The sequence below is a fragment of the Ictalurus furcatus genome, chromosome 4, assembly GCF_023375685.1.
Source record: "Ictalurus furcatus strain D&B chromosome 4, Billie_1.0, whole genome shotgun sequence".
Classification (NCBI taxonomy): Eukaryota; Metazoa; Chordata; class Actinopteri; order Siluriformes; family Ictaluridae; genus Ictalurus; species Ictalurus furcatus.
The window spans coordinates 15,502,914-15,519,156 of record NC_071258.1 but is presented as its reverse complement, the minus strand read 5'-3'; the positions used below and the strand labels follow the sequence as shown (position 1 = coordinate 15,519,156).

At 41.6% G+C, this 16,243-nt stretch overlaps 1 protein-coding gene across 2 annotated transcripts in view; it reads right to left on the bottom strand.

The window, feature by feature from the left end:
- Positions 1–16,243, bottom strand: part of bcar1 (BCAR1 scaffold protein, Cas family member) — an 85,799-nt gene that overhangs the window by 24,162 nt on the left and 45,394 nt on the right. Inside the window, exons 1-2 of one of the 2 annotated variants that reach the window (XM_053623175.1) lie at positions 11,340–12,040; positions 2,346–2,960 (exon numbers count right to left, since the gene is read on the bottom strand). In XM_053623175.1, coding sequence (XP_053479150.1) covers positions 2,346–2,960; positions 11,340–11,351 — 627 coding nt within the window. In that variant the 5' untranslated portion in view covers positions 11,352–12,040. Of the gene's footprint in view, positions 1–2,345; positions 2,961–11,339; positions 12,041–16,243 lie in introns of those variants that run through there. The other variant, XM_053623177.1, reaches the window with a different exon arrangement.

Here is a 16,243-nt window from a genome sequence, read left to right as displayed (position 1 = left end):
AGAGTCCATAGGCATTTCAGTCCCTCAGAAGAGCGTGCTTGAGCTTTGAGGGTCGTGTGCCGACACACCCCATCTGAAATCTGCTTTGATGTGACACCACTCCCAGCTGCTTTTGCTGCTTTAGCACAATCAGCCCCCAACATGCCATTCACCCTTCAGGGAAGGCAGCTGAACTGGATATGCCCCCAATATTAGCTTGTTCTTCTTCAAAGAGGGACCTCACTACCCCATGTATATACACATACTTACACACACACACACACACACACACACACACACACACACACACACACACACACACACACACACACACCAGAATAATCCGTCAAGTGCTTTTAGGCCTAAATGTGGTACATACAGTTTCCTGTTTTCATCAAGAAGGACTGCGGGATCAAGGTTGATCCTTCACTATCTTTTATTTACGTATTTTGGTGTATGTGTGTGGATATGGTTCACCATCCGTTCTCTCAGCGTGAACTCCTTATCTCATAATGAGAAAGTAGAAGGAGTGATGGTTGGAAAGGAGGGGGCACAAGGACACCAGAGGACATTAAAAGAAAAAAAAAAAACACAGATGCTCAAAACCATCTTCCAAGTCTGGCTAAAGCAACTTCTTAAAAATGCCAACACAATAAAAAATCTAATAAATAAATAAATAAACAAACAGGATGGAACTGAATAACTTTTCATAATGGCTACAGTTTAAAAGAAGAAACTGCAGAGAAACTGGGAAAACATTATGGCAGTCTCATGGAGCAGTTTGTTATGTATAGGATGTGAGCCAGACTTTAGGTACAACGATTGTGTTATCACTAATATGTGAGCTCTAGCATGACACCAAACCCCTGAAGAGCTTAGTATTGATCTCCTTAACCGTCATCTCAACCTGGCCTTGACTACTAATCAATGACACTACACTCAATTCTTATCACACTGCTTGCCCCGTGCAATGACACACATGTACCTCTTTCTTTGTTTTTCTAATCGATCGAGTGTTTTGGAGAAAAGTGCAGAAGTGTCTGGTCATTACACAGAAGTCATTTGTGCATGGTCTTATGCAATACACAACTACAAACATTTGTTCAAACAGTTCATTTCTATAGCCCTGAGAAAGACATCTTGAAAATGAAGCATGGTGACAGTAGTTGCCACTACCCCAACTATCAGTGTGTAAGTTGCCACTGTTGGGTCCTTGAGCAAGACCTTTAACCCTTAACTGCTCAGCTAAATTGTAAATTGCTTTGCATAAAAGTATCTGCCAAATGAGTACATGTAAAATAACTTCTTGAAATGCCAACCTTTGTGAAAATTCACAATGCTTTTATTGTACTCTGAACCATGATACTAACATGATTTTATTGAGATAGCTGACAGTCGGTATGGCTAGTATGGATAGTACTTCCATAGACATACTATAATATTATATATTTATTCATGATACTGCCATGAGTTTGTAACTATTTATTTTTAACTTATATTTATATTCATTACATGACACTGCAAGAGTTTTTCTATGGGATCTTATGGAAACTATGATTGTTATACTCTTACCATGACAATACCATGATATTACTATGCTTTTAATGTAGTAATTATTTTAACTGTTATGTTAGTAATAGTACTTATATGATATGAAGAACCTAGATTCTTTTTCAAAATTTAAGAACAAATAATGTCCCTGAGTGGAGGACGGTGGGTAGATGTTTCCAGAACACACTGGGTCAACAGCTGTGCCACTCCTCTTTCCCCTCCATTCCACAATTATTTCACTTCACTTCATTCATTCCCTACTGCTGATACGCCCCTGGCATATGGCTCTGTGCTCCTGATAGTCCCAGGAGGAATGGTACTGCCCACTGCAGAAGACCTGAAGATACCTACTGAAAATCACCTACGCACCGGCCTCAACACGATAATGTCCACAGTCCCTGTTAATACATGCCACTGCATTATTTATTACATTATATTTAGTCTATCCACTCTATCTCGCTTAAATGGTTCTTGCTTCTCTTACTATTATAAACTCTTTCACTTTCTTTCTTCCTGTCTGCCTCTTGCTGGCTGCACTCCAATAAAGATTTTTATTTCTGATGCGAATCTTTTAAAGTGAGAGAAAATTCTGACTACTGTATCTTGAACCTATATGGGCTTCCTGTTTGGTTCTTGGCATGCTGTGTGATAATAATAATAATAATAATAATAATAATAATAATAAGTTTTTGGGTTATTTGAGCAGAAACAAAAAACTTTGTCTCTCAGGTGTTCCTGTAACAAGTTTTAGATTTCAGTCACTATATGTTAAACTGGAACTGACGCTGTGTTGTCTGCATATATGTTGTCCCTACCTTTCCCAAGGTCTTGGGAGTGTCACAGCCTCTCTTCTCCATGGAAGGGGGAATCTGGTAGACCTCTTGTTTCAGGTTCAAAGAGGGGGGCACCTGGTATACATCCTGTCCTCCACTTGTGGGTGGTACCTGGTAGATCTCTTGGCCTGGTGCACCCATGGAGGGTGGCACCTGGTAGATCTCCTGGCCAGCTGGATGATATTTACCAGCACCTAGTTTCTGTGTGAGGGGTGGAGCTTTGGGCTGTGTTTGCAGAGTCTGGGGCCCAGTGGGCACTTGGTACAGGCTGGGAGGGCTAGTACAGGCTGGATGCATGGCCGTGTACTGGGCGGAGGGCGAAAGCTTGGTGTAGGCACTAGGTGGAATGCTGAGGTGGCTCTGAGATGAGCAAATCGGGGAGGTGGAAGATGGCTGCTGCTGCTTGTCATACATGCCTACCAGGATCTTGAGGCGGTTACCTGGTACAATGCCCTGGCGCCCATGCAGCGAGCAGAGCCACCAGCCATCCAGGCCTTGCGTGTCTCTCTCCAGTACCGTCATAATGTCACCCTTCCGGAAGGAGAGCTCATCTGGAGACTCTGCCACATTGTCATACAGAGCCTTGGCCAACACGTTCTGCTTGAGAGAGAGAGAGAGAGAGAGAGAGAGAGAGAGAGAGAGAAAATAAAGGGGCGATCAACAACACTTCATTAGGGTATGTTTTGATTTGCATACTAAAGGATACATAAAATGCTAGAAAAAATTTTAATTCAATCCATGTTGAATATATTTATTTAACCAATTGACTATAGTTATAAACTGTATCTGAAGTGGATTATAAAAGCATAAAATAAAGTAAAAAAAATTACTCAATACTTATGTTTCTCAAGAAATTACTTGAACAATTAAGTTCTAGCTTTGTAAAAGGGTCCTACGTGGAACCTTTCCTGAACAGAAATCCCTCTGTTCGCTGCTATCTGTTCTGGTTATATATAATAACACCATGCACCCCCAGCACCCTCCCACCCCCACATACACACACAACACCTTTGGGTGGCAACTTAAAAAAAAAAAATAATAATAATAATAAAGCAAAACTTGGCTTCATATGTATAAGTATACTGAAATCAAATCCCATTTGGGATGGTTTTCTATTTGTTCTGTACCTGGCTGGCTGAGCTAAACAAATGTTGCATTTCATGTCATCATAGTTAGCAGCAACGCTAGTGGAATAAACACAGTAACAGTGTAACACTAGCTACAGCAAAGTTGAACACAATGGTACAATACAAACAATTCTCCAAGACGCTTAGGAATAGTATGTGTTTCAAATGAATGGGCATAAAGAAAAAGGTATGTATCTGCATAAAAAAACTGCCACTGATTCATAATTAGCAACACAAGTATTTTTTGGATGGAGTTTTCTTTTCATACAATTGGAAAGACAGGTGTGTATGTGTGTATAAATTTGTGTACAAAGTGCCACACTGTGAGCTTCTCTGAGTCTCTGCCTTCCACAACAAGGAGTCCATCTGTCCTTAAAGAGCCACCCATTATCACTGCCAGCCATTTAGTCTAAACAAATGTTTGCTTTCAGGCCCCCCAGCAGCAATAGGGAATGGTATAGCCTGGCACGTGTAGCATGCCTCCCAGTGCTCAATACACCCACTTAATGAAGCTCCAGCAAGCACCAATGGCCCTCTACTACTGTCCTCCAGCCAAATGAACATGTGATTGGTTAATTGTGAGGATGTCCTAATTTCAGGCTAATTAACTAAAGCTTCACAATTTGTTGGGCAAAGTTCAACTGGGTGGGCAGAGTCTCTTGTGGAGAGAGAGAAGAGACATACACTTTCAATAAGTCTCTGTCTCTGCAGTGATAGTCAGTTCATTCAGCAGTCAGGGTATGTAGTGTTCAACTGATTTGCAGCTTGCAGAACTCCAAATCAGCCTGTTACCCCACTGGCATGGGTAAGGGCAAGAGGAAAAATATCTTTTACACTCATCAAGCCTTTCTCACATTTTGACTTGATTCATATAACTCATAGTCATTTTCCACAAATACAATCGTGAGTGGCAGTACTGTATGTGAGGCATTATTCATGAATGTGATCTCAGTGCCCAGATTGAATGCAATTCTTCTTACTTTGTGTATATGTTCGTAGAGATCTGTGCTGAGAGTGGAAGGGCTGTGATGAATGCTGGGTCTGTGTGTTGTGCTGGAGAAGCGAGGAGAAGCGCATGTAGGCCATATCTCCCTGATGAATGCACTGCTTGTGTTTTCAGACTCACTATGGCATCTCCCTTCGGCCTGAGTGCTATATAATAAACCAGAGTGGCTTACTGCCGGCTAGCAGCTTGCTGAGACGTCACCGTCCAGGCCTGGCGCACACACACGTACGCACACGCACACTAATGCCAAAATAATGAGAAGCTCTCAAGACTAGTTGAAAGAGCTCTTTGACTCGCCAGGCTTTCTCCATGGAGACAGTTTAAAGCACTCCGAAAGCTTTTGCACAGGAATTTCAGGTACATTTTCCGTGCCAATTTGGCCTCATTTTGGGAATAGTGAGGAAATAAGAACATACTTCTGAGACATTGGTGGGACCCAACTGAGAAACACAACCAGGGCGCAGTGTGAAAATGATGCCTTATGACTATATGGTCTGTCTTTCTCTGTCACAGTATCTATTCTGTCTTTCTACATTCCCTATCTGCTCTCCAGCCAGGATTTGTGATCTATTGATAAAACCAGACATTTTCTTAGTGTAACTTCCTGCCAGGAAGAGGAATCCTCTGGAGGGTTCATGACATCACAAGGAGCTGAACTTTGTCTCCATTACTGAAGTTTGCCAAACTTCTATTTGGTCTACTACTCTCTCACACTCCTTCACAATTCCCTTACTGTTTCTCACTCCCCTCTCTGAACACAGTAAGTGTTTGAGAAATGATTCATATGCCTTTCTGATCTGACCATGGACACAATGACCAAGTGTAATATCGGGTAAAGCAGACGGCATAAGCAATGACGCAAGTACAGACTGAATAATAAGCACACTATATTATTATGTACCTTAATCAAAATGTTGTAAAGCAGTGACTGTGTGGAATAGCACAGTTTCTGTTGGATTAAATTCTGTTGGATTAAATGTGCTTGACCAAATGCTTCCCTATTTCTTGATAACCAAGTGTATTATGCACATGAGAGAAGAGAATGATAGAATAAAGTGGAGGAGAAGAAAGAGAAAGGGGCAAAGAATAAAGACAGAAAGATAAAGAGACAGGAAGGAAAAGAAAATGAAAGTTCATCATCCAAGAGACAAAATGCTCAGCCATTTGCATTTAATTGGATCACAAGAAGGATAGGGGCATAACGTTAACAATGGTGCAAGGTCTGAGCCATGAGAGAAAGTGAAACAGATAAGAAATGTACAGAAGTAAAAGCTCCACAGGATAGAATGGGGGGGGGGTGTAAAGTTTTGGAAGGAGGGAAGGAAACAGGCTGCATGGGTTCATTCAGTGGTAAGTGAACAGGAAATAATGTAGCAGCTGGTGGAGCGCACTCAGTGCAGACAGGGCAATGGATGGGAAGCCGTGGGCAAAAGAGCAGGGGGAGTGTATGTGTTTGCATAGGTTGGTGGGGACCCAAATGGACATGAGGTCAGAAACATCTCAGTTTTGAGTTTAGTGGTCATTTAGCTGGTCCCCACGAGTAGTTTTCTTTTGGTTACTGAGGCTAGGTTTAGGTTTAGGTGTAGCATAACATTAATTAGCTGCATTAATAATTATGTAAATGGTAGATCTTCTCAAGGATCTCTTGGTGTGCATGTGTGCATGCATGTGTGTGGGTGTGTGTGTGTGTACGCCAAGTGCATGGGAAGCACACATGAACCCTCTTCCCCAAATGTCCATTGACTGTTTTTCTCTCATAAGCCCTGAACAAACACCACCACCACCACCAACCACAAATGTTTTATTAGCTTCAAAACAAATGGACACAACACAAAAACCTCATTGTCACCTTTTCTTATGGACATCTAAGACTGACCAAGCAATTGCAAACAGTTCAGAATAATCTGTAAGGGCAAATCAACGAAGGCTCTTCACTGCACTCCTCTATATTTCTCTTTTAAATTTTTATATATAAAACCACGGATTGACAACCGACTTTAGTAGTGAGGATATATGTTAACAGAGCTTTGGTTATCAGCTTTTTTCAATCTTATAAGCATGGCCAACCCTACACTAACTGCTAATCACTCGGCTTAGCTTCTCTGCCTAGGATGTTCTGTAGTTTGTGGGTTTTGGAGTTTGGCTAAGGAGGAGTTATAGTCATGAAATAGGACTGGCAGACTCACGTATAAGTTCTTGTCCTTTTGTCTTGGCGAGTCAGGGTGTGTGTGTGGTGCATTAAGATCAAAAAGGGTGAGCCTGAACTGAAAAAGCCAGACCACGAAACAGTTTCCAAACACAATCTGAGTGTGTGAGATTTTTAAGCATGTAGGAGGAGGCCTCAACTAGCTTCATGCACCCTAATGCAAGCATTTAATATTTACAAAGAGAACATTTACTAGAAAACACCTCAGCTGACCTGAGCTACTTAAGACAGAAAACAATAGCGACCTGCTCTAGTTTCAGGATATATCTTAGCTGTGTTTGCTACAGGCAAGACTAAACTTGAAAGCAAACAACAAGCCACAAGAGAAACGAAAAAAATTGGGCGGGAGGTGGAAATGGATTGTTAGCGTGTACATGTGTGTATGTCTGAAGTATAGAGAATTTCATAGAAAGGAAAGAGGAACACAAATCAGTGACTCTCTTTTAGGTACGCAAACTTGTAGAAACGGATTTGAGGAATCTGGTGACTATGTGTGTATGTGTATATGGGTTGTTGTTGTTTTTTTTGTGTGTGTGTGTGTACAATTTCCTCTTCAAGTCTAGGCACATCTCTGTGCTGCCAGCATTCCACCGCTAACATTACCCCACATTCTGCTCTGTCATACAGTTCTCTTACAACCTACAACACACCCACTCACACACAGATACACACCTGGTGCGTCACACACTGTCTACAAAGAGCACAGGGATAAGTCATTGCTCAGTAGACAAAACCAAAAGCAAACAAATAAAGACACAAAAACAAAGCTTTAATAGTTCGTTCCCAACATTACCTTCTCTACACGTATAAAAATACATTCCCATACATTAAACACACTCGAAGAATAACAGTCTCACTAGTCAGGAGTGAATTATCATGGCCTTCCTGCTTTCCTTGAGGCAACAGAAAAACAAAGGGAGCTCTCCAGACCCTCCTTTCCTGCTAGGTATGTGTGTGTGTGTGTGTCACTGGTAAGAAAACGTCTCACATTCTTGTAGCTGCAGGCTACAGTCAAGTTCTGGCTTGCTGCCCACATTTGCCTTACCTGACTAACTCAGTGAGCGTCTGTGGGTGAAAGACATCGCTGTAAGCCTTTAAAACACATTGCAGTTTAGATCAAAGGGACACCACTAGATTTGTCAGTACCCACATGAAATAACTTTTTTTCCCTCTCCTTTTAAACTTCATAGACTGGCACAAAGTGACGGTCTTATAAATAATTTTTGAGACCATAGTTGTCAGACATTTAAAATTCTAGAAAAATCAAATAAAGTCATTGTTAAAGAAAAGGGCCTCCCTGAAAGACGTTTATGAAATGTTTATATTGGAATTATGTGTGAGGTGTTTAGCGATTGTGGTGCTAATTTGTTGCTTGGTGCTGTACGTTTTTTGTTATTCCCATGAGAAGATAGCAATTGTCTGCAGTGCTGATGTCATTGCTGCACAGTGTGAAACAATTCAGCAAACTCAATCATTAGGCATAGGAGAACGAGTTTCTTTTCTCACTCACCATTTTACAGCGATGTTCAATGTCATATTAATGGGAAATCCAACATAGTAGTGGAGTAATGGACCAAACTCTGGGGACGCAAGTTCCAGAATGCAAAGCAGTTATATGACGCAGTTGTACTGAATTACGCAGCAGATTCGGATTGGCTAGTGAGCAAATGTATGAGATGATAAGCATGATGAAGTTCACGATGGTATTAGCATGAAAGTTGAAGCTATTGAACTGTATCTGTTTGAACAGGGTGTATAAATAAGGAGGTAAGAGAGCTGGACAGAGCAACGGCTAAACTGCACTGGCACCACTATCAACGGGTAGTTGTGGGTTATTTAGGAACCTGTTAACTAAACAGTGAGAAAAGGCAAATGTGTCGATAAAATAAGTAAACTAAACTACTAAAGAGATAAACAGTTAATGTTGGATGCCACTGAAGATCAAACGTCAAGTTCACATGACTGGCTGTTAAACTGCCCCTAAATGTACATGACTGTATATGCATCATGCCCTGAAATGGACTGGTACTTGTAGTGAATGAATATGCATGTCATTCAGGCTGGATTTCTGCTTTAGTGTAGGTTTAGGACATTGGAGGAAACAACAAGGACAAAACACATTGTTGTGTTAACACTGTTGTGTCTCTTCCTTAGCCGTGAGTCAGAGACATTCATCATGGCATAAACATGCCGAGAATTTTGCCGGTTCCTGATGATGAATCCAAACATGTCTGTCCTGAGATTACAGCAGTTCCACTCTAGTTCAGCAAGTCATTGTGACCTCAGTCCAGCATTTCAGTGGATCAGAAGGTACAAAACCGGGATAAACACTTCTGAATCAAATAACAAAAGGCAATTGTCTAAGCTTTTGTAATTTGTTCGTTCGGCTTTCATATTACACCACTAACAGTGTGTACTGTAGTTAGATCCTTCCTAAGCTGAGATGCTGTTGTCTACTTATGTTCTATTACAACTAGATTGCTTCATTACAGTGGATTAGCTTCAGGCTATCAGGTAAACAACAATATGAGACATGTGTTGTTGTTTCTCTCTAAATATCAAGTCATGCTAACGTTATAGAACAATCCCATACAAATGGGAAAGCCCTAGAGCTAATGCATATTCACACAAAAAGACAAGGCCCTAGGCGCATATCTTTTACATCTTTTAGGTTTGCGATAGGAGTGCTATATCTCTGAGAGAAAGGGATGGAAAACAGACAAACAGAGACTTGGATTGACATAAATGGATGTAAACTGAAAGACAAATTGACAGAGATAAAGAAAAGTCTCATGTTTTATGAGCTTAAACTTTAGTATTATAAATACACAACTTCAGTGTGCTAACTACGCAACCTCATAGGCCTATCATCTACATAACTGTGTTGGGTTATGTTTTTAGAAGTTATTCCTCGTAGTAAATCCCAACCCAAAAAGAAATATTTTTTTAAGCAACACTAACTACTAACACCTTTTGATTGTAAAACTTGCCCAGGTTGACAATGGTGTGGAAGATTGAGCAAGTGCCAGTATCTATCTTTATCTGAGACATTTTACACATGAAAATGAGTTATTGCACAAGCCTTAGTCAAAGATCAAAGCAAAATTATCTAGTTAAATTACAACTAGAACAATGGGAAATGGCTAACCTTTCCTTCTATGAGTCACCAAACACACTTCAATATGAGTCAAGGCCATCTACTATGAATTTTAGACCTGCCCAATGCAGATCAACTGTTTTCAGCTAAGCACTGAAGAAGTTCTTCTGCTAGCACCAATTACTAATGACATACAATGATCAGGCCTGGACTGTCAGACCCCCGAGGAGTTGGTGGAGGTGGGGAATTCTACCCTCTTGAGCCCCAGAGGGTTGGGCATGAGTCAAGGCTGACTCACTGGGAGAAATCACGCCGCTGCGGGAGGTTAGAAGTGCCTCTCTCTCTCTCTCTTTTTTTTTCTCCATTCCTAGAGTCTTATACTCATGCCCACCATGGTACATCACTCTTTATTTAGATGCTGATTCAGGATCAGCCTGGTGAGCCAAGTTCCATCAGCTGAGGGGGATTTTAACCAGTTAGGGTTGTGAGAGCCGTGCTAAACTCCTTCTTTATCATGAAGTGACTAAGAATACCAAAGCATAAACATGACTTGCTGTTACTAATGGAAAGAACAAAAAGACTCAGTCATAATTTTAAACCGGAAACTGTTTCCTTGGATATAGCTAATTTTAGCACTCCACTGTGAAGAACATCTTTAAACACTCTTAAAATGTGGTCAACTTCGTTGTGAAAGTGCACAAGTAAAAAGCTTTCTGCCGAATGAGAAATATTCATATGCCATGCAGGGGGTCGGCCCAGGCACGTAGGGAGCAAAGTCCTCCTTCAGTGGATCTAGGTCTGCTTTCCAAATACCAAAGCCTTGTGTCATTCCTGCCCTTACAAGCTGAGTGCGTGCCAGCACTTTCAAACAATAGCAAGGAACGGACACTGCTTGCCAAGACTCAGGCCTGGTCTGTGCAATCCATTTCTCGATCTCTTTCTTTTTCTCTCTATGCGCTTGACATCCATAATACAACCTTAATCTTTCAACTTTCTCCTGAGTCAGCAGTCTGAGAACACCAGTGGCAGTGCCGTGCCTCTGTTGCTCCAGTTCTTTCCTATATGTACAGCACATTCTGCTGAAAACGCGCTCTCGCAAGCACGTCATCTTATTCCTCCTGAAGAAAAGACTGCTACAAAAACAATAACACACAGCTTTCTGGGCTGTAAAAGGACTGAACAGAGGTACTTCTGCATGTTTATTCACTTCTGTGAGGTTATTCTTTAATAACAGGTGTTTTTTTTTTTAGTTTTACATACAAGTGATTTAAACCAGGACGTGTCAGGACATATATGGTCGTTCCCAAATCCTCAAACAGACACAGAATACACACAAAACACACAATCAGACCCCTACTGAGTTGTGACAAAGGGAGGTAAAATGAAAGAATTTGGAGTTCCTTTTTCTGAGACGTTTCACTCTAACTCCTTGTCCTCTTCCACGGCTGGACTACTTCGTACAGTCAACTTAGACCAGTCACACAGCACTGAGTGTAGGACTTACACACATATAACAGACACACTCATCTCATTCACTCACCAGATAATTCATTTTTAGTCCCGCTGTGTGAGTCGCTGGGACGTCAGGCACCGTCTAACAGCCCTGAGATTGAGCCCACCAAAAAAAAAAAAAAAAAAAAAAAAAACTAGCCACCTCCAGTCCAAACTTCCCTTTCGTTGTCTGTTGGGTAAAAACAAAAAGTCAGGGCAGACTGTAGCACATCGTCCTATTCCGTGATCTCAGAGGCCAAGAATGAGACTGTCCCATATAGTTCTCTGTTTCTCCCTCTTTCTGTCTGTTCTTTGCTCTCTTTTTCCCTCCTTCCCTCACTCCCTCCCTTGCTCTCAGGCTTGAGGAGGGAGGGCAGAATGTAACCTGACACCATCCCAGTTTTGCCTCAATCCTGACATTTCCTTTCCAGGATCCTATTGGCTGAGGAAGCTTTTTTATGTTAATTTGTCACGCCCTCCCAGCCTGTAAGGAATGTTTAAGGAACCTCCATGAAGACCTGTGAGGGGAAACAGACATTAGTTTTTCTTCCCCCTCATACACCTCCCCCTACTACTTTGTCTGTATCTTTTCCTTTAGCCTCACAAAAGTCCTGTCCAGACTCTCTGTCCATTCCTTTTTCCCACTTTCATAAAACTATCCACAAAAAACTAACAAAGATATCACAGTGAATATATTAAATAGATTTATATGAACTAGAATTCTAATATAAAGTCATTTGTCAGCCATAAATATCTCAAGGAAGGTAAATAGCTGTAACACAAGACCATATCTAGTTCCATACTAGGTACAGTACAGTGAAGTGCAAAAGTTTGCAAACCCTTAGGACAAAAGACATTACATTTATAACAAGACATTTGTGTACGGTTTAACAGAATGTCCTGCATTACAATGAGAGTAAATGGTCATTTTAATATATGATAAGATATTAGTAGTAAAAGATATTGCATCTTAGAACTCTGGGAAAAGGTCCTGGTAAAACCATGTGTCAGTTTTAACGTCTTGGAATTCTAGTTTTAAGTTGTAATCATTAGGTACCTTTTCCTTTTTTCACTATGAAACTATGAGAGATACAAACTTTTGCACTATTTGCTTTGAGAGGGGTGTAGGGAGTAACAAAATATTTGTTTGCTGACAGTACACCTATGTTAGGACAGTCTTTTAGGAACCACAGTAATTTTTCTACATAATATCCATATTTCAGTAGATCAGTTGGACATCTGATCAAATTTAGTAATTAGTTGCAAATGATTGCTGCCTGAAGACACAATATCCTGGTGAGATTCTACTCTTCAGTTGTCAACTACGGTCTTCTGTTTTCTTGCTATTGCTAAACTCAATGTTTATAGTTTGGCAAATTCAGACAGGCATACAAACAGCCTCAATGTTGTTATGTGGAATTCACTTTTAGGTGTTATGGGGATGTTCTGTGTTCAACTCTTTAAGTTGTCTTCTGAAGGCAGTAATTTGTGCATGACATCATTGTCCAGCTCTCATACAAGGGAGGGTCCAGGTCAAGAGGTCAATCTGGCTCCACCTCTCTCACAATCAATATCAGCTACAGGAAAAGCACATTGATTACCAGCAGAGACATGTTGTGCCTCCATCCTCAGCTAGATGGATAGATAGATAGATAGAGAGATAGGGGGGTTCCTGCCTTAACCCTGTGTGCATGGAGTTTGCATGTTCTGTCTGTGCTTTGGGTGTTTCTTCCGGGTACTGAAGTTTCCTCCCCTAGTCCAAAGAAATGCGTTGTAAGTTGCTTGGCATTTCCAAATTGTCCATAGTGTGTGGATGTGTGTGATTGTGCCCTGTGATGTGTTGGCACCCCGTCCAGGGTGTCCAACGCCTTATGCCCCGGGTTCCCTGGGATAGGCTCCAGGCTCCACCACGTAGGATAAACAGTGCAGAAGATGGATGGATGTAGATAGATAGATAGATAGATAGATGAAGACAGATGGATAGATGGATGAATATATGTATGTAGATAGATAGATAGATAGACAGATGGATGGATGGATGGATGTAGATAGATGGATAGATGGATGGATGGATCTATGGATGGATGGATACATGGATGTGACAGGTTAGAACCAGCCCTGCCATCAGAGAAAGTGAGACCACTGAGGAGGAGGAGGCACAGAGCTATACCAGCTATAAGTTGATCTGAAACCAGAACTGGCATCTTTAAATTGCTATGCGATGGTGGTCATAGATCAAGAAGAGAGGAAACTGTTAAAGAGAAGTGAATCAAGCAGAATTAAAATGCCTTGAAATAAACAACATGATTGATCGAAAATAAGAAGGCCCCCTTCTTCATTTAACATGCTCTTTAATCCAGAGCCCTTGTCTTTACATAGCGGCTGCCATTCCATGGCCACTCAGCCACACTTCGTCTCTTTCTGTGGCACAGTTAGTAAGACAGACTACTGCATACGTACACTCTCCTGGGATGTTAGTGATAGTCCCTTGCTCTCTCTAAATCTCACAGAGAGCTAAGCTGTGACCAGAGCTGTCTGTCACTTAAGAGAATGTGTGCGTGTGTGTGTGTCTCGCCACAGAGATTACACTATCACGTCAGGCACTGTTTCAATTAGCACCCCCTTTCCCAGCCTTCCTTCATCAGCTAATGAGACCCACACCATTGAGCCCTGCCCACCACACCTCTTAACTAGTCAGCCACTGACAGATCCAGATTATCCTCTCTGAAATACCAAGCTTAATATTTCTCCTGCCCGTTCAGACACGTATGCAGTATACCATATATATGTACATGACTCTGCTGCACTAAATTAGGAGTCTTCTTCTTCGTCTGTGGTTCTGGGAGTTTTTGTCTCTGTGTGTGCATGTGTAGGACAGTGGGCTCATTGTGTCCGCATGGCCCAGTGTCAGTTAGGTCGGGCCGCCAGAGCATTCCTCACACCTACACACTACTCCGCTCCATAGACACACAGACTCACTCTCAACGCCCCCTTAATCCCGGACCCTTCCAGCCCCTATCCAGCCTGGCACAGCTTGTGCCCAGAACACACGCCTGCGAACAACAACCAGAGCTGACCCAGCCTCTTCAGAACCGTTCACGGCAGTAATTTGGGTCATGCTGGGAGAATATGGAAATCCCATCTGCCTGCGAATTCAGGTTACACTGCTATTTTCTCTCGCTTACCCTCAATCCACCTCCTTCTGGATGTTTCCGCACCGGGACACTGAATTCCAGCACAGTCTGCAACACACATCTCAGGGAGGTCAGTAGGGTTGGTGGAGGTTGATGTGTACAGACTATATGTTTGTTAAGAACAAAGGGTCAGTATGCAATTGAAAATGATGTCCGGGTAAATTAACAGTATCTACCTCATAACATCTACCTCATAACCGCTGATAGAGTGAGGGCTGTAATGTGTGACTTTGCAGGTTAGTACAAGTTGCTACGCTTTGCAGTTCACAATAGTTATAAGGTTATATTCAAATGCTACTCTTCTAGTGAATGTAGGCTATTGTTGATAAAACAGTTGACTATCTTGTTAGCAAATTTGTGCTGACAGACTCACATACTAGCTCCACGTATTACTTATAATATCATCTGACCTCTGTAAGTCTGCTGTGGTAATCTCTTTCTTTGATGCTGTATCATAATTGATGTTGATAATGTGAAATGATTGTCAGAAGCAGAGAGCACAACAGCGGCAGGCTCCTACAGAAGAGAATCCTTCTGCTCTGTTTGGATTTGACTTCAGCGACAAAGCGAAACAATGCACATCCTTGTTTTCTGACATCCGCCCCCTGGCCAACAGCAATATTCATGCAGCTTTGAAGGACACAACAAGAAAGGGACTCTTTCTTTGGTGAGACTGTCGGTCTCATTCCGAAGTCTGTATCTTGAGCTGTTTCATCTGCTTATGACAAAGGAAGCGAATCCTCTGCAGCACTCCACAAGTACACAAATGAATGCACACTCACAAATCAAAGTAGCATTTTACATTTGCATGCAAAAACACAAATGGACACACGCATACACATCCAGCACACATTCCAGCAACAGTTGTGGGACAGCCATTTGTCCTGAAGGGTCTTGCATCAAAGACATTGACAGGCCGACTTTTCCACGCTGGCACATCGCCCAAACCCCTTCTGGGGAATCTTCCCTCCAGAAGATATATATCTGTGCTTACAGGAAAAAACAAGCTAGACTGGCACTAAAAAATTACAGATCCAATTGACACCACCTCTGACACAAATTACATATTTCCACAGAATTTCTGTCCTCTTATCTGCAGAGCATACTAATACTAATACCATTTTTAAGATGATTAAAAATGGCGAAAGTGGATCAGTCTCTTTTTTCCACTTTAATCAAAAGTAGGGCTATCGGGATGGCTCTCTCTCTCTCTCTCTCTCTCTCTCTCTCTCTCTCTCAAGCACACACACACAAGGGAGCGCAGTAATTTTCTCCTGCTTCTCTTCAATAAAAAGATTAGCTTTAATGTGGCAGGAAGTAAATGGTATTATCTACAGCTAAGAAGAACTGGGAAGCTGATTGGGTTTGCATAGTAAACTGAGGGTGTTCTGGGGATATGACTATCTGTGTGTGTTTACGTGTACGTGTGTGTGTGTGTGTGTGTGTGTGTGCATGTGTGCGTGTGTGTGGTACTTCTCATAACGAGTGACAAACTGTGAAATTTAGAACACCTCTAAGGCCTCCATCCAACCCCAGAAAGCTGAACGTAGGAGAGGCTGCTCAAAACTGTGTTGACTTCATTTATTATCTCACTTTGCATTATTATGGAGAAGCAGATCTGCCAGAATGAGAAACGAGCAAATAAGAAATGAACGATTCAATGAGTAAATCAACAAATCGATGAATGTAGATGAATGTGAGGAAAAAATGCTCAGAAATAAATCAATAAGAAAATCTACGACTAGTATTTCTTTATTTT